At 53.9% G+C, this 17,809-nt stretch overlaps 1 protein-coding gene across 8 annotated transcripts in view; it reads right to left on the bottom strand.

Moving 5' to 3' along the window:
- Positions 1-17,809, bottom strand: part of SYNJ2 (synaptojanin 2) — a 95,866-nt gene that overhangs the window by 48,569 nt on the left and 29,488 nt on the right. For 6 of the 8 annotated variants that reach the window (XM_033867898.2, XM_033867894.2, XM_073789776.1 and 3 more), the window contains exons 2-4: positions 13,253-13,339; positions 4,112-4,382; positions 196-421 (exon numbers count right to left, since the gene is read on the bottom strand). Coding sequence is in view for 5 of the 8 variants with exons in the window: in XM_033867894.2 (XP_033723785.1) it covers positions 196-421; positions 4,112-4,382; positions 13,253-13,339 (584 nt within the window). In the remaining 3 variants the exon portion in view is untranslated. Of the gene's footprint in view, positions 1-195; positions 422-4,111; positions 4,383-13,252; positions 13,340-17,809 lie in introns of those variants that run through there. The other 2 variants (XM_073789778.1, XM_033867899.2) reach the window with 2 other exon arrangements.

The raw sequence follows: 17,809 nt of genomic DNA, 5'->3' as shown, positions 1-17,809 counted from the left end.
AGATAAATGTATTAAAAGAAAAGATACAGCATGCAAACCCGAGGCCACATTTGCAAACAGAGCCCTATGTGCTCCTGGGAGAGCGAGGAGCCACGAAAACGCCTCCAGCACCCCCGCCTCCAACGGAAACAAGTTTGCACAGGTTCCTCTGCTCTGAACCAGCGGGGGCCACGGGCCGGCCTAGGCACTACTGACCTGCTCCGTCTCCACGAAGTTGGACACATGGCCGTCGTCGTTCACGCCTCGGGTGTGGAAGCGAGCACCGGCGCGCTCGCAGCTGATACGGGAGACGAGGCAGGCCTTGGCCTGCTTGTGAGAGGCGTACACCGTGCGGACGGCCACCACCCCGCAGATGACCTTCAGCAGCCAGTCACAGCAGCGCACCTGGTGCTGCCTCAGGGGCACGTGCAGCAGCTGGTTCCTGCAAAACAGAGCCCACAGCGGTTCAGGCCGCCTCACATCCTCGAGGGAACACCGTGCCCAAAGCAAGTCGGGGAGGTGCCCAGGGGCTGCCTTCCCACACTGCACACTCCCCATGAACTCCACACTCGGGACACACAGCCTAGGACGTGCGTGTGCTTCCGAGACACCCCAAACGGCAGGGCCACGGAGACACGTGCAGCAGGAAAGGGCTAGGAGTCCTTTCCTGAAGCTACTCCCAGGCGTCAGTATCAGTGAATGGAATCCAGGTACAGGTGTGAGTCAGTCACAGGCCTTTCAGGGAATCTCAGAGAAGCCTCTGTTTACACTGGTGGCCTCTGCAGTTTTTGATAATGAATCCCATCAGTAAAAATTTAATCATGCTTTACGATGACAGGATAGTGATAAATGATAACATGACAAACCATAAAATAATTAAATATATGCATGCTTACATGCTTACTTAAATTATATTCAGGTCCCACAAGGTGAATGTAATGAGAGCATTACAAAGCAATGGATGATAAATAAATGGGATGAGAGGAACATAAAACCTAATGAAAGTTCTAGTACTTCCTCCCCATACCCAGTGGATTGTTCTGGGTCCCTGGCATCCACGGTGATAATCATGGGGATAAAGGCCAACGTTTATCAAGGGCACCGAGCACCGTTCTACGTGCTTTGGGACGGATCAACTCACTTCATCCTTGAAACAGCCCTGTGTACCAGGTGTTATCATTCACCCCATTTTACAGATGAAGAAACTGAGGCACAGAAGAGAAGTACTCGCCCAAGGTCACAGCGCCAGGAAGCGGTAGCATGGAGTTGGAGCTGTGCTCTTCACCCCGAGCCTCTCCTGCTGAAGGCCCTACCTTGACAGCTGCACCTGTGCATGGCCACACCCTGCTCTCATCTCTCACTCGCTCGGCCTCCCCAGCGCCCACTGGAGCTTACTGAGCAGGCAAGTGGTTGCTCTGAGAAGTGGGGCTCGGAGGGCGTGCACGGGCCTCAGGCTTCTTCCGGGCTCCACACAGTTCACCCAGGGGACCCAAGCAGTGCCGTTCCGAGGGCCCTAACACGCTCCCCAGGAGGCAGGAACCACCACAGGGTAGCAAGCTAATCTAGGTCACAATGCCCTATTTGTTTAAAAAAGGCAGCACGATTCCTGCCCTAAGCAGCTCTCTCCTTTCTGGAGAAGTGTGCCGTGAGCTCTGACGTCTCAGGCGGCTTCTCCAAGTGGCAAGAGGCAGCCACTCCCTGCTCTCAGGCCAGCCTCCCCGACGTGACCGCGTGGGCACTAAGAGACACCCCCCGCCCCAGGAGCAGGGCCATGCCTGACCTCTCACACCAGGGCGCTGGTCTGCCTAAAGAATGATGAGCATGAAGCATTACTTTACAAAAACACCTTCCCCTCTTCTGAAACCCTCTCTAAAATTCAGATGATAAACCATCTTTAGTCATCCCCATATGAAATCAGCATCAAAGGAAGGCCTCCAGAATATTCCAGGGTCTTCCAGCCACACGGCTATGGCTGCCATCAGTCACTAGGGGTCAGGAGAAGGAACCGTTTGCCAAACAGACAGCTCTAAATAATCCCGTCTGTAGTCACACTGGCCTGATCCCCTGTGGGAGGACAGCTCACATCCTTGAAGGAAGAAACCCAAACCTACAAAGGAAAACAGCCTGCGTCTCCTTCCAGGACTGGATGGTACTAGGAAGCAACGATCGGTGGGGAACAGTAACCAGCCCAGAAAAATGCCTTCACCCCGCTGTACACCAGCCATGTTCAGCGCTGACCCCATCTGACTCCAGATGTGGGTTCAGACCTTGAACACCGCACCCCAAATGGTGGGTTCAGGCCATCAAGCCCGTGACCACGCAAGCTGGGGCTGACTCAGCTGTGGTCAGCTCCATGGGTGCCGCCCTGAGCCCAAACACCACGCCCTGGAGTGTGGGATGGCCCAGCAGCCTCGCACCTCCAGAGCCCAAGACAGTCTAGTGTGCACTTGGGGCCTCCCGCTCCCCAAGCCCCTTCCGCCTTCACCCTGTGATTCTCTGCTTTGTCTTCTTTGTGGATCTCAAATCTCCAACCACAGAGCTGGCATCAGGAGGCCTGAGAAGAGCAGGTACAAAGGGCCATCCAGGCACCCAACAAATGTTACAGCCTCTGAGACCCCTAGCCTCGGCTCATCAGACAGTCCCAGCTGAAAAGGAGCCCCCAGCCTAAGAAAGACCCCTCATACCCCACAGCCCCTGCGTCCCTGAGCTTGGCTGCCTTCAGGGGCACGTGCACCTGCAAAATGGAACTAGTGATTCACAGACACACCATCCCCTGCACCTGTTACTCAGAGTGTGGTCCTCAAACCAGCAGCAATGGCGTCACCATTGGCTCCTTGCTAGAAATGCCGAGTCTCAGGCCCCAGCCCAGCCCTGCTCCGTCAAAATCTGCATTTTAACAAGATCAGCAGGAGACTCACACGCTTGAAGTTTGAGCATGCTACTGCCCCCCAAACTCAACAAAACCAGAGAACCTAAGAAGATTTGGTGGGGCAGGGAGTACGGGGACACATGGAAGGATATGGTGAACCCCCTTTCTCCAAATGGAAGTCAGGAACTCACTTGTGGGAGTCCAAGCACCAAGCTAAGTACACTTACCTGGTGATGGAAACCTACGACCTCCTCTGTTTGGGTAAGGGAGGGATGAATAAATAAAGGGCGCAAAGAAGCCTCATCAGTCCTGACTCAGGGCTAGAAACTGGGGTAGCCCCAAAGGCCAGCACTGGAATCTAGGAACGCCTCATTATGTGAGGTGTACTGGAACAATTTCTACAGTGGGATTTTCATCACTTTTGCTTCTGACTCTTATCTCCTGGTAAATCTGAGGGGAACAGCTCCATTGCATGTGAATCGCTGTACCCCCCTGGCTCTTTCACAGGACTGGTGAGGGTCATGACCCCTGGAGCCCAGAAAGGGAGATAATTTACATATTTATAGGGTCATCCACACTAGCTAGTCCCTGAAGGAGCGCCCAGATGACCCTAAACATACAGAAACCCAACCACTTTTGCCTGGGCTTCTGGTCTGTCTTATCACACTACTGCACACCACCTTGGCAGGATGACTCAGTTTTGCCGTTGATACAACTGGTTTGGTTTCGTGATTAACAGCATGGGATCTGGAGCCAGATGCCTGGGTTCAAATTCCCTCTGTTATTCAAGCCTCAGTCTCCTTACCTGTAAAATGGGGATAACAGACCCTACCTCATTGGTTACTATGCGGATTACGTGAGTTATGACCCCCAGAGAACTTAGAACAGTGCTTTAGAAATGTCGGTGGTAAATGTCTGTAGGCTGGAGGATAACCAGGAGAACTGAGGGGACCAGGGGCCAGGGAAGCACTGAGCACAGGCCCAGGCACTTGGGAGAAACCGGGAGACGCTGCCACTTGTGCTCTTTACTTATGGAGCAGATTTTCCTTCCTAAGTCTGCATTAAACCATGTTGAACACCCTCCCCGACCCCTGGTGGGGAGTGGGGCTTGTTTGCCTCTCATTGTGCGGAGAGTGAGCGGGCACAGATCACAGCTCTCACAGGTGACCCACGTGCAAAGTGGAGATCAAGGATGCAGGCGCCCATCGGAGCCCGCCCTCCATGTAAGCTGTGGGCAGGAGAGCCCGGGCCCCAGGGCCTCACCAGAAGAAGGAGTTGCCCCACTCGGAGCTGTCATCGCCCTGCTTCTGTGCCCGGACAGTGAGGTCGAAGCAAGACCCATCGTTGGGCCACGAGAAGTAGAAGACCCCCGAGTTGAGGATCTTCCTCAAGGCTGGGAGGCGGTCCTCCTCCTTGGCCTCTCCCTGAAGTGGGTAAAAGTCGGCGGCGGTGATTTTGTAGATTTCGGCCTCTGGAATTCTGCCCACAGATGTGCAGCCCGTCACCAACACCAGGAAGCTCAGGGAGGTGCCACCTGGAAGGGAGTGAGACGTGGGGGCTGAGGATCACGGGCGGCAGAGCGGCGGGCGGTGACGCGGGTGATGGGCAGCCGGGCTTTCGGCTGCAACCACGCAACTTCCTGTTCTCGCCTTTGCATCCCCCAGACCTCGCCTTCCTAAACTCCGTGGCTCGGGGGTCTGCCCTGTCACCTGAGCCCGAAGCCTGGAGCCGTGGTTCCAGAGCCCGGCCCCTGTCCAGCAGCGGCAGCGTCACCTGCAGCCTGTTAGAAATGTGAGTTCTCGGCACCACCCAGGCCTCTGGGGCCGGGCCAGCAGGCTGCGCTTACCAAGCCCAGGTGGTTCTGCTGCCCTCCAGAGTCTGCCTGGAGCCTTCCCAGCCCCACACCTCAAGCCTCTCAAATCCACCCTCCCCACGAATCCTCAGGGCCCCAGCCGGAGTCAGTCCTCCAAGCTCCATCGCCGGAGCGGCCTCCCAAACCCGCTTGATCGCAGACCTCCCTCCTTTGCTGAAATCCTTCCAGGCTCCCACTTGCCCACAGGGCTGAAGGGGGAACATCTGGGAGGTCCGAGCCACTCCTGCCCACCTCCTGCCCCTTCCCACACACAGCGCCCAGGGTCCAGCAGCTTTTACAGGCCGTCTCTGCAGCTCCTCAAATGCACCCTTGCACCCCTGGGCCTCTGCCAGCGAGGCCTTCCTCAACTCCCTCCCCAGTCACCTTCCCACCCTCAGCCTCTAGACCAGCAAGAGCCTTCCCAACGCCTCTACCCAGACCCCTTCCCAGGAGAACTCCTCTCCGCCCTCCTGGGGTGAGGTCGGCAGCACCTCCTCCAGGGAGGCTTCCCTGCTCTCCCAAGACACTGCTGGGTGTCCCTTCTAAGGGCTAAGTGGTAGCCCTCGTCACACACAAAGCTAACAGCCTCCTTCCCTGCGTGTGTCCCCCAGTAGATTGGGGGTTCCTTAAGGGCAGGGCTCTGTTTGGTTGTCATATCCCAGCATCCTGGCATTGCATACGGCAAGTGTTTGACGAACACTTCCTAAATAGGCCAATGAGAGAGCAGCTCGAGCCTCCCCTCCCCCAGTGAAAGGTTACCCCAACCAGTGCGGACCCCACTGCCAGGAGGAGGACACACCCCTCTCCGGGGATGCCACCACACCATCCATGGCTGTTTTCTGTTCCAAGGCAATGCTTTACTCTGGGGACAGTGGGGACACTGCCCCATAGTCCCCTTTCTCAGGAGAAGGCCCAGGAGATAAGTTGGGTAACGAGCCTTTAGGGGCTGGTGTGATTCTGGTCCAGAGCACACTCCTCCCAGCCTACTGAGGTTTAAAGGACCTGATCCCACCCAGATCTACTCCAAATGTTCAGTGGTCATTATCCAGAGCAATGGTGGTCAGCGTCCTTAGATCTCTGGACACTTTGCTAAGACCCCTAAGACTGCCAACTCCACTGCTCACTTATGCTAGGCTCCTTCCTCACACTGAGTGAGAAAAAGAGTCCTGCTGGGGATCGGGTAACATCCGGTTTTTATTAAAGAGCCCTTCATTTGATAAATAGGTCACCACTCGTACCAGGCCTACCGGGGGTTGGGGGTCACATACAATAGGCAACCATACTGGCTCGTATCCCACGTCTCCAGTCACATGATCAGGAAATCATTTTGAAACAACAAGAATAAGGCAGTTATGCTGTGGACAGTGCCAGGTGTCAGGGGGCTGAGTTTCTTAAGCAGAACAGGCGTCGTTTCTGGAAGACAGGTGGGGTTTATGTGGGGTTGACATCCTCAAATTTCAGCCTCACAAATACAAATACTACCCCAGCCTAGAACCAAGGCCCACGCATCCCACCTGCCTCTTCCGGTGGGCTCGGCACGGGGTGAAGCAGAGTTCGAGAACTGTCCCCTTGCAGTGGCCAGAGGACAGCCCGGTGGGCTAGGCTGCGAGCCCAAGATTAGACCCTGGAGGGGGTGGGTTCCAGGGGCGGCACGGAAAATTCTACTTTACATCTCTCCCTCCGAGTCATGAAGTGGGTTTCTGGTACCATTTCCTCAACAGCCTCTGCGTCGGGGGGCCGAGTCCCTGGCAAGAGTTCCAGGGTGCTCCGAAGACAGCACGCACTTCCTGCGCAGGGCAGTGGCCCTGGGGAGGCGTGGGGCGGGCATGCAACTGCAGGCGTGAAAAGGCTCTTGAAATATATGAGAGCAAAGGGAAGGGGCCGCCGCCACCGAGGCGTCGGGCTCCCGAGTCCTGGGACGAGGGGCTCAGGAGAGGGTGAAGAATAAGAAGAGCCACCGTGTGGGAGCACGCGGGAAGCAGATGCTTTAGCGACAGTTAATCCTCAGGGCGATGCTTACCGTGTGCCGGGCACCATTCCACACACTTCCTCCCAGCACCCCCATGAGGGAGGTACAATTTTTAGCCCCATTCAAAGGAAGGGAGACAGAGGCGCAGGGAGGGTGAGTAGCCTGCCCGAGGTGGCACAGCGGGGAGGTGGGATTCGAATCCACTTTCTGGCTATCCCACCCGGGCAAGTTACTCAAGCCAAGTCTGGTTCCAGAGCCGGTGCTCTTAACCGTGTCCTTGCAGAAGTATGGCCAACCTGCCTAACAGCGCTGCTATCTGACACAAGAGACTGTCCCCGGGGAGCTGAATCACCCGCCCGGTGCACAGCTGGTCTGTGTTGGACCAAGATGCAAACGTGGGTCTCACCTTGGCCCAGGCTCCATCTGGCCGTAAGGTCCAGCGGCCTTCAACTTCGGCTGTTGTCTCTCTAAGAACTGTGGTTGACCAATGCACCTCTCGCTCACTTTCAAATTGACACCAGAAGGGCTCACTATTAGTTTAAATGGTTGTGAGTGATATATTTTCCATCACGTGCTAAATGCTGACATGTAAAACCGTCGTGGGCCTCTTTACCAGCGTCCGGTGGAATCTAGACGGTGATTCGTACTCTCTGTCATCTATTGTTTAAAGGAATCCATGAACAAGATCTTCTTTAACAGATGGGATTTTCCCTCCTATTTCCAGTCCACTCTCCCCACAGAGCTTCATCCTAATGTAACATTTTGTGCTTCACCTGACCATATTGTACAGCAATTGGATTCTGCAGCTCCCCGTCTCCAAAAAGAGTGGCTTCTGGCTTGAGTTATCACTCAGGCAATGATTTTTAGTACACGATTGGTCAAACGATGTAAACGAAACATTTTTGTTAAATAATTGTTTCATAGAAAAAGTAAAGATTTGTCGGAAAGGCTTCTCTTAATGGGATGGATGGGACTTACAGTTCGTGGATAAATATTATTTATTGAAGGAATGAAACTATCAATAGATTCTATAGCAAGTCTAGTTCTATTTTCCATTTTTATAGCAGTAAACACTAAGAGACCTCGTTTACATTAATAAATAGGTGGGAACAGAAAGAGCTTCATTATAGAAACGTCACTCAACCCTTCAAAATCCTTCTGAGCTACACGTTAAAGAAAAAGAAATCACAATACTCTATCAACAAAGTTACTGTTAATGCTGTCAGCTGATGCCCCAACTACTTCCATTTTGTGGAAGGCAAACAATTGACTATCATCTGGCTTGTCAACAAATCTGCTACCTAGTCATTGAGGTGACTGGCCTCCTCAACTGCTGACAGTATTCTGAACTGTCCCTGTGTTTGGCACCCTAGAGGCATTTACTTCTGAAGCAGCTCACCACAGTGAGATTCCGGGCAGGGGAAAGGTAAGAGAGCAGACAGGTGGCTGTGGATGGAACAGAGAGGGTGAGAAACCGGCCCCTCATCACAGGACATGTTTAGGCAAACTGATTCCTGGAAGGAGTGGAGGGCTTGGAAACTGTTCTCCTCAGATCGAACCATGTCCTGCACTGTGGACTGTCTCTGTGACCCCCAGAAGAACAGCCCTAGGCCTCCGTCCCTCCAGGAGGGGGACCTGCCCGGCCTGCTCAGCCTGGCAGGGGTCACTCCAGCCCTGGCATCACCCCGTCTACCCATCTGTGTAACAGCCCCTGTGCTCTCGTGCACTGCAGGAGACACGGGTTGGGGGTGGTACCGTGAGGATGCTGTTAGCCTGTGATCCCACACAGAAGGCGTCTCTAGGGGTAAAAGTGAGGCCGGTGGGACGCGCCACCCCGCCCCCCACCCCGGCGTGTGAGAAATCCCCTCTGCCGTCACCTTGAGCACGGGATCCAAGCTGTGTTTCCAGTAACCCAGGATCAATTTTCTCACGGCCCAGAAGTAAACTGGGCCTGGGACGGGGGTGGGGATGTCTCAGAAGTCATTAGTCAAGGCTGAGTCCAGGGGCTTGAAACCAGTTAGGGCCTTGTAGCAAGGCAAAGACAAAAGCCAAGCTTGCCTTGGCCTCAGAAGACGGGGCTCTGGGCTCTGCACGCCTCCAATGGCCTCTGGGGCCTCAGACAAGTCCCAGGCCCTCTCTGGGCACCAGATGGGCTCCCCGTCCCTTCCAGCTCCAACACTCTGATTCCAGTGCTCTGGCCCAAGCAAGACCATGCCTGGGTGAGAGGTTGCCGGCCAGAGTCAGGTGAGGAGGAGGTGAGGGCAAGAAATGGGTCACAGGCCAAAAAGACACACCACAACCAGGAGAGGTCACACCCGCACACAGAGGCAGCCTGAGAGTGCAGCGTGGGGCAACGGAATGCAACCAACTCGATATATATACTTGTTCACGGGGACAGGGCTTCAGTCTGGGAAGATGAAAAACGTTCAAGAGACGGATGGTGGTGACGGTTGCACAACAATGTGAACGTCCTTCGTGCCACTGACCTGTACGCTTAAAACTGCTTAAAACGGTAAATTTTATCTTATGAATATTTTACCCCAATTTTAAAAAGCCTCCAAAACCTCAATATCGATGTAGAAATCCTCTCCCTCAAAGCCCAGCTCCAAGTCAGAGCTGCCCAGGAGAAACCCCGACCCCTGCAGTGCCAGGGTCCGAGCCTCCTCTGTGTCCACCTGTCGTCCATCATCTGGCTGGGAAGGGCGGGCGCTGGAGTCCCGATGAGTCAGGGGCAGACACAATGGTTCATTCAGGGACAAGGCTGGGCATTTTCTGTGCCGGGTTTTCTCTGTGTTTGCTCGGCCTCGGAGTTCTCTCCCCGGCCAGGTGCGTACTGATCTCAACCCTGGGTGCCTACAAACTGTCTTACCTACTCGTCTGCTTGTAGAGGATACTCTCAGATCCGTGAACATGGGACTCAGGGAGCCTAGGCTTCCCCAGCTGTGAAGTGATGAGCTGCGGCCGGAGGAGCCCGGAGCTCCCGCCCCTACCCCTTACCAACGAGCTCAGAATTCTAATGATCTGTATCCACCTGCTCATCTCAAGTACCTCTTTATCCTTCCCTGCCAAGAAGATGAGAGCAGTGAAGGCAGTGGTGCGCTGGCAGCTTTCACCAGCTCCCGGGAGCCAGCGGAGCACATCACAGCCCAATGCCACACTGGCCTGAAGTCAGCCGCGGTGGGTGCATTTACACCACAGAAATTGGCAAACGCGACCTGTCAGGGAGCTCCCCAGAGAGCTGGAAGTCAAACAGTGGAGAGCACACCACTGGGTGTAAGGATTAAAATAAATTATTACAACTGATGGCCATCCCCTTTCAAGACTTGCTGGAGGACACTGCCTTCCCCGAATCTCAAAGGCTCAGAGACTCAAAATTCCCTCTCCAGAGACGTTCCATTCTGCGGTGACTGCCCAGAGAAGTCAGCCCTCGACTGGCCTGGGCAGACTAACCACCACCAGGAGCCCCTGACCGGAAGGCACTCAGCCTGGGCCACATACCTAGTTCTCCCAGAAAGACCCACCCCTGCAGGACAGCCTCCCCCAACACTCAGTACCCAAGTTCAGTCCATGTTCATTCTCTCATGTAAGCCCCTTCAGAACTATGCAAGATAGACTTGAGGCAGTTTTCCTGCTTTTAGAGGAAATTAGAAATTAAATTAACGAGGTCAGTCTGCTGAGAAGCCGAAACTAGATTTGAGGAGGGCTATCTGGCGGAAGGTTTACAGGACTGCCATGTACAGTTTCACAGGCTGTGCACTGCACAACTCCAGGAGACGCAATTCATTAGAGACCTCAATTTCTTCAACTCCTGAAGCTATGAAATAGAGAGGCCTTGAGAGCTTAGGTGAAAAGGGAGTTAAATCCCTATAATCATTGGGATAAACTCTTTCCATAGCTATACCCTCACTCTCTATGCTTTGTACCGTGTATGTGTCAGGAAGCCCAGCTCCGGGGCTTACTGCGGGGGCTCCACCCGCTTCCTGCTGCCATTTCAGAGAGGAAGGAGGGATTTTGGCTCTCCACGAAAATCTACAAACCTGTATATGTTTCTTAATTTCTAACATAAAAGGCTATTTTCACTGAGGTAGGTTGAAACTGAACAACTGCCCCAAGTTAAGAGCCTGAGGGGAAGTCTCTCTCTTTGTACAGAGGCCTTCAGCCTAAGAAAATCAAAAGGGGCGGCCGACTCCCACTCGGGCTGGTTGTCTCGGTAGCAAATGAAAGTTGGAATTTCACTCTGTGCTGCTGACACCCTCCCCAGGTGGGGAAAAAAACAAAACAGACCATAGTCCTGGGGTGGGGACTTGCAGTGGGAAAAGAAATTCAAGTTAAAGCCAAACACTCCTCAGTGTAGCCAAAGGGAATTTGAAAAACTCAATACGAGGCCCAATCCTTCCATCCTTCAGATACCCTGGGCACTTTCAGAAATGTGTTGAGAAAGGCCAAATAATCCTGACATTCCAAAAGTCAAACGCATTCTCACCACGCTCAGGGAGCCGTCACAGCCCACCCTGCAGGGTGACGCTGGTGGGCAGGGCTGAGGGGATTCAGAGCACACCAGAAATGGGGGCTGGGGACCAGAGGCTGTGCTCACTCACCCCTCGGGGGAGGGTGGAGGGCTGCAGGCGGGGAGGATGGCCTTGTCCAGGGCAGCTTTGGGAGTTGGTCACCTCCCTCCACTCCCTGCCCCGGGATGAGCCTGCTGCAGCTGGGCACCCGCAGACACCCTGGCTCACTCTGACAATGTCTCTGGGGGCTGCCACCCTTCCCAGTTAGGACCAGTTCCCTGGATCTGACCTCAAATCATAGCCCAGGAAGAAAAGCTTTGCCCTGGAATGTGGGGAAGGTACTGCCTTCCTGGCCTTGAAATCTCAGCCTTTCTGTTCCTTCCAGGACAGAACAGCCTAGTGGTTGAAGGAAGCCGCTGTAGCCAGAAAGCAAGAGTTTAAACCCCAGTCGTCACTTGAGGACTGCCCGACTTTGGGCTAGTGACATGTGAGAAATGGACCATTAATTTATGTACAAGAAGAATGTTGCCAAGTATAACTAGGATGCCAACAACTGTAACATATCTTAAATGTCCAGGTGTTGTAATATAAAAACTGTGTCACAGCAGAGATGAAATACAACGCTTAAGCTCTCTGTCAGTCACAGTCCCTACCTCACAGGTTGTTGGGAGAGCTGAGTTAATAAATTTAAACACTTAAAACAGTGCTAGCTCAGAGTAAGCACCATGTAAGGTTAGCTGTCATCCTCATTTCCTCATGACTGAGGAAAGGCCACAGGAATTTTTCATAACCTCAGAAAAAAACTGCTGCAGGGGAAAAAATCTACAGAAACCCTTGGCAGGTAGCACATCTTCATGAAAAAAGCAAGGGTCTGGAGGCGGCTAGATCCAGGTTTGAATCCTACCTAAGCTTCTTAGGCAAGCTCCTTTTACCCTCTGAGTCTGTTTCCTTTACTGAAAACGGGGATAAAGATGCCGTATCACACTGACTTGTTTTTAGGATTAAAGAATCTAATGTCTACTTAGCCACTGGCACAAAATAGACATTGAATAAGTGCATTTTGTCACGAGGGTACTGAATGCTTTTCCTAAACACTGTTGGGAGATGATCAATGTCATCATCATAGTTCAGAAAAAAAACATCCCACTAAAGAAAAGACCAGAAAAGTAACAGCAAACAACAGGGCTGTTCTGTCAGCTTTCAAAATCCTCAATCCAGGAAAACAGCTGCTCCGTGGACGTGGAGATGCACGCGCTCAGCTCGGGAAGAGCCTGCGTTTGGTGAACTCACAGCCTCTTCTGGTCTTGGCCCCGTAAGTCCTCAGAGACACTCAGCTGTAAATGAGGCAGCCGAGAGGGGAGGAAGGACACGGGGGCTGCAGCCCCAGAAGTGCACCAGGGCTCCCAAGAGGTCTAGGAGCGCAGAGGTGAGCCAGGGGTCCCACACGGAGGCGGTGGCACCCCACCCCAGCCTACGGCTCCGCCCCTTGAGTATCACGCCGAGCAGGATGCCCACTTGCTCCTGTAATTCTCTGTCCCTTCTAGTCACACTACACAGCCCAGCTCTGAAGATCTTTCCGTTGCTCTCGCTCACACCCACCCTTGGTGCCCGACGGTCAGGTGCTGGTGGCTTTTCTCTCCTAGCCAACAACGTGCCGTCCCAGCTCCTCTCCCTCAAGACACACCCAGCAAGTCCAGGGGCTCCGGGCCTCTGACCGCCACCCCATCTGGAACACAGATCTCTTGTAAACAACAAACAAGCCCCTGGGTTGAGCCCTCCACCTCCAGACCAGGCTGGAAAACCTTAGATCCTGGTGGGCACGCGATGAAGGTGAGCTTCCTCTGCAGCCAGGGCGCGAAGCACCCCTGGCAGGACCAGGCTGCGCTCACCTGGACCTCCTGCCCAGAGGAGCTGGCTCGGCGAAAGAAACATTTTAAAGGATGATAACAGTTAAAATAGAACGCCTAAATCCCACAGTCTTTCCACACTAACATAAAGAGAGGCTCTGCCCGGCACCAGAAATCTATCTAGCCAGGGGGGTCTGACAGCTGCTGCCCCTCGGAGTGGGTACTCACCGGACTTCAACCTGAGCTCCCCCAGGCAGCCATAAGCATCAGTGAGCTTTCCATACTGGCCTTTAATGACCTCCTTTTCTTCTGGAGCTGGGGAAGAAACACAGCACAGACAGCATCAGCTGAGCCTCCTGTTGGAGTTCATTCACTGCAGCTTCCAATGCAGCTCCCACCCACTCGGAAAAGAAAACGCAGAGACAATAGCTCGGCCCCAAGTAATATTTGTGGAGGTCTGAGGATCAGCAAATCACTGAGCTGCAGTAACTCAGACCTCCCCACCAAAAGCTTGCTCTCTGGAAGCTCCGACAGCTGCCTGCGGGCTGGAGAGGCAGAGGGGAGTCCCCGGCTGGCAGACGTGAGTGTGAGGGTTCGAGCCCGGGCCAGTTGCTGCAGGCCGGCCCCGTCCCTCTGCGCCGCAGTCCACATGCTCAGGAACAGCAGTGAGTCATCACTCCCTGATGGGGAGGACCGTCCTTCTTAACTATCGTCCACCGGAGGCTGCGTCGTTCAAGTGCCCACCTGCCCCCAGGGACCAGCTAACACATGGGGGCTAAGCAGGAGGCCTGGGGCCAGTGAACCCCAAGGCAGGCTGATGAACAGAGGCCCCGGGTCTTCAGCAGTTACTGGGAACGCCCAGGGCGAGACCCAGCCCGGTGCAAAAGCGAAGGCAGAAAAACTGACAGAGAGAAAGGCTGTTAGAAGCAGGGAGCCCTGAACCTTGACGATGATGCCGCAGACGCCACTGGAGATGCCGTCGGCTGTTACAGGGGCCAGGCCTTTGTACCCCTTTCTCAGAAGAATGTTTCTAAATGCACAGGACAAGACATAAACGTGGATGGATCCTCAAATAAGGGCCTGGCAAACACCATTAGGGAGACTTACAAGGAAAGCAGTTCCTCAGCCTCAACTGAGTTCATCTACTGAGTTGGCCAAAAAGTCCCTTCGGGTGTTTCCATACCATCTTATGAAAAACCCGAACGGACTTTTTGGCCGATCCAATAATACAAGGGCTCTCCACCTGGGGAGACAGAGGAAGGCCTGGGCAGATACCGGAGCTTCACGGATAGCTTGTGGGGGAATCCGTACGATCTCTAAAATTGTACGCACAATTGTTGATGTATATTTTTATGAGGCTTAGATCCATAATTTTCATCAGAATCTCCAAGGAGTTACATGGTTAAGTTATATGGTTAAAAACCAGTTCAATAAATGACATTTTCCTCCAACGGTCATGTGAATTTTTCTAATTGATTAGGTTTTTTTTTGGTGGGGGGGATCAGGGAGAAGAGTAACCTGAAGGTAACTACCATAGCCCTGCCGACTCCATCGACTTGCCGCAGAGGATGTGGGACAGCTGGGAGGCGGTGGAATGATGTATTAGTCTCCACCGCCGCGGTAACAAATGACCCACCACATGCTCAGTGGCCCAAGACAACACAAATTTGTGGTCTTATAATTCTGCTTGTCCGAAGTCTCTGAAATGGGTTTCACCGGGTTAAAATCGAGAGGTCAAAAGGATGGGGTTGCCTCTGGAGGCCCTAGAAGAGAAGCCATCCCCCTGCCTTTTGCAGCCTCTAGAGTCCCCTGCAGTCCTTGGCTACTGGCTGCTTCCTTACTCTCTAAAGCCAGCAATCGCATCACTCTGATATCTGCTTCCATCTTCATACCTCATTCTCTCTCCTTCTCCTGCCTCCCTCTTCCATCTGTTAAGGACCGTTGTGAGTACACTGGGCCCCCAGATGACCCCAAACAATCTCCCATCTCAAGGCCCTTAACGTAATCACATCTGCAAAGCCCCTTCTGCCACGTGTAGTAACTTTCACAGGAACTGGGGATTAGGGTGTGGACATCCGAGGGGCCCCAGATGGATACAACCCAGTTCCTGGAGCCTCTCCTCCCCGAGTCTATTCTCTGCCCAGGGTGGTGACAAACCCGCCATTAAGGGACGGGCCCTGGGCCCTGGGCCATGGAGCCCTCCTGGAAGTGGCCTGCTCCCTGCTCTAGGACACGTGAAGCCCTAGGACAGGTAAAGCCTGTGAAATCCCAACCCCACAGATGGAAGCGAACTGCCCCTTGCAGGCCCTGTTCGGGGCCACGCATGGTGTCTCCCAGTCTAACCAGGGAGAGGCCTGGTCCTCACCTCGGGGGACAAGTTGCTCAATGCAAGAGAATAATTCTGACACGAAAAAGTCATATTTTAACCCTCAGAGACTTACAAAGCCTTTGAACAGAACCCTGAAGCCGGAGTATCATCTGGGTCTCACTTTGCTGACCCTAAAACATGGTGGTCTTTGTGCATTCATGCACCTCTGCAAATAGTCCCGACCGAATAAACAAAACCCCGGGAAACTGCCAGCCAAAGTTAATGTGGTCAAATCCACACTTCAGAGGTGGGAACAGGGCTTCAGGAGAAGCCGTGGAAACAGACTGACCCCTTGCCCTGCTGGATCACAGAGGACAAGCCCGCACACCATGTCCCCCACCCCCGCGCTGGGAAAATTAAACAAACACAAACAAAAAAGACTTTTCATCCTATTTTAAAAACAAAGAAGCACAACGCCACCAGGCCACTTTGTCCCATTCAAATCCTGTAAATGATTGACTCCTGAATATATAATCAACACCATTATCCCCGACGTTCACACGTGGTTCACACGGCAGGTCACGACCTTAGTGCACGTGACAGTCCTGGGAGATGCTTTTGCTCCACCACAAACAGACTGACGGTAAACCAACCAGGTGGCCTGAAACATCGAACTTTCTCAGCTCTCGGTTCCGGAGCCTGGAAGTCTGGAAGCAAGGTGTCAGCGGGCCACACTTCCTCTGGAGGCCCCCGGGGAGGGTCCTCTCGCCTTGTCCTGGCTTGTGGCGGTGGCCATCCATCTTGGCCTTCCTCAGCTTGCCGCTGCGTCACTCCAACCCCTGCCTGCATCGTCACGTGGCTGTCTTCTCCCCGTGTGGCTCTGTGTCTCTCTCCTCTTGTAAGGACACCCATCACACCGGATTTGGGGCCCCCTCCAGGATGACCTCCATTCAACCTAACGAATTACACCTGCAATGACCCTATTTCCAAATAAGGTCACATTCCGGGGTACCCTCTTAAAGCCCAGACTGCCGGCAAACCGTCTCTCCTTTTCTCCACGCCCTCCTCTCCGAGGCCCCTTCTGACCCCTGCAACGTGGAAGCAGGATGCATCCCATCCCTGTGACGCAGGCCCCCTCGCGGCCCTCACAGCCCCACCTGCAGCACTCCCGGAGGCCTGGCCTCCCAGGCAGCCTGTTCGAAAACTGCCCAACATGCCGCCTGCCCCAAATAACTGTTTCCTCACTTAGTGTCGAAGGAAGAAGAAATCCATTTTGCTCTTCAAGAGGGAGCTCACAAATCAGATACATACAGGCCTCAGGCAGGTAATGAACGAGTGAAGCTTCTGGAGGGGCCCTGGGCGACCAGAGGACACACGCCCCTGCTGATGGGGGCTCACGGTCCGTTCCCACCCTGTTACCCCAGGAGGACAGGCCAGCACAACGCCAGCAAGCCTCCAGTTTTTCAAGAGAAATAGGATACTTCTGATTTTTCAGTGTTGGCAACCAGTCCAGATTTATTTTAAGCACCGTGTGGGCTGCACACCTCTGCAGACCGTATTTGATCTGCCCGTTGGCAACTTCTGTCCTTCCTTACTTAATGTCTCAAAAATAGACTACGCCTGTCTTCCACACTTTTTTGCATTTCCGGTAGGTTTTTCCATGTGAGAATGTTTTTGCTTCCCCTGCCCACATCCCCCCTCCCCGCCCCCACATTGGCCATGACTTTCCAGAAAGTCCTCTCGTTTACACTCCCACCCTCATCCTCGTCCACCTCTTGCCCAGGGATTCAGCCGTTCATTCAGTGGGCATGTATCTGAGAGCCAAATGCGGCTGGCACTGTCCCAGGCACAGGGACCCAGCAGGGATCCAAACAGACCCCAACCCACCTACGCCAGAGTCAGCCGAGGCAGACGCTGGGCAGCGGCAAAGAAGGGACACATGTCATGAACGGATGAGCGATGACAGTGGAGGCCAACCCGGCGGGGCTGGGAGCCGGGAGCCGCGGCACTGACGAGGCTGCCACAAAGGTGGTGGAGCGGCGGCACCTACTCGGTGCCAGGAACCACACAAGCTTCCTGCCGAGGGGGACAGATCAGATCCGTAGCACAATACAGACAGTGATATGAGCTAAGGAGAAGAAGGGAGCAGGGAAGAGGGGCAGGAAGTGGGGGAGTGTGAACTTTTACAGTGGGGTCTGACAAGGCCTCACTGCAGGGGCGACCTTGGAACGTAGATGAAGGAAAAGAGAGAGATGGCTGAGTGGACAGTCGGGGAGCACGATGGGTCCGGAAGAGCACATGCAAAGGTCCTGAGGCAGAAGCATTCTCGGCATATGCAAGGGTTAGCGAGGTCAGCGTGTCTGACAGAGGAAATGGAGTCGGGGACACACTGCAAAGTGCTTTCTAGGTGATGAAGAGACTTGGGGTTTCACTCTGAGCGAGAGGGAAGCACTGCAGGGTTTTGAGGATCACTCCGG

The sequence above is a fragment of the Tursiops truncatus genome, chromosome 12 (genome assembly GCF_011762595.2).
Source record: "Tursiops truncatus isolate mTurTru1 chromosome 12, mTurTru1.mat.Y, whole genome shotgun sequence".
Taxonomy (NCBI): Eukaryota; Metazoa; Chordata; class Mammalia; order Artiodactyla; family Delphinidae; genus Tursiops; species Tursiops truncatus.
Note: the sequence above shows the minus strand (reverse complement) of the source record. Positions and strands in the feature narration are given on the sequence as shown.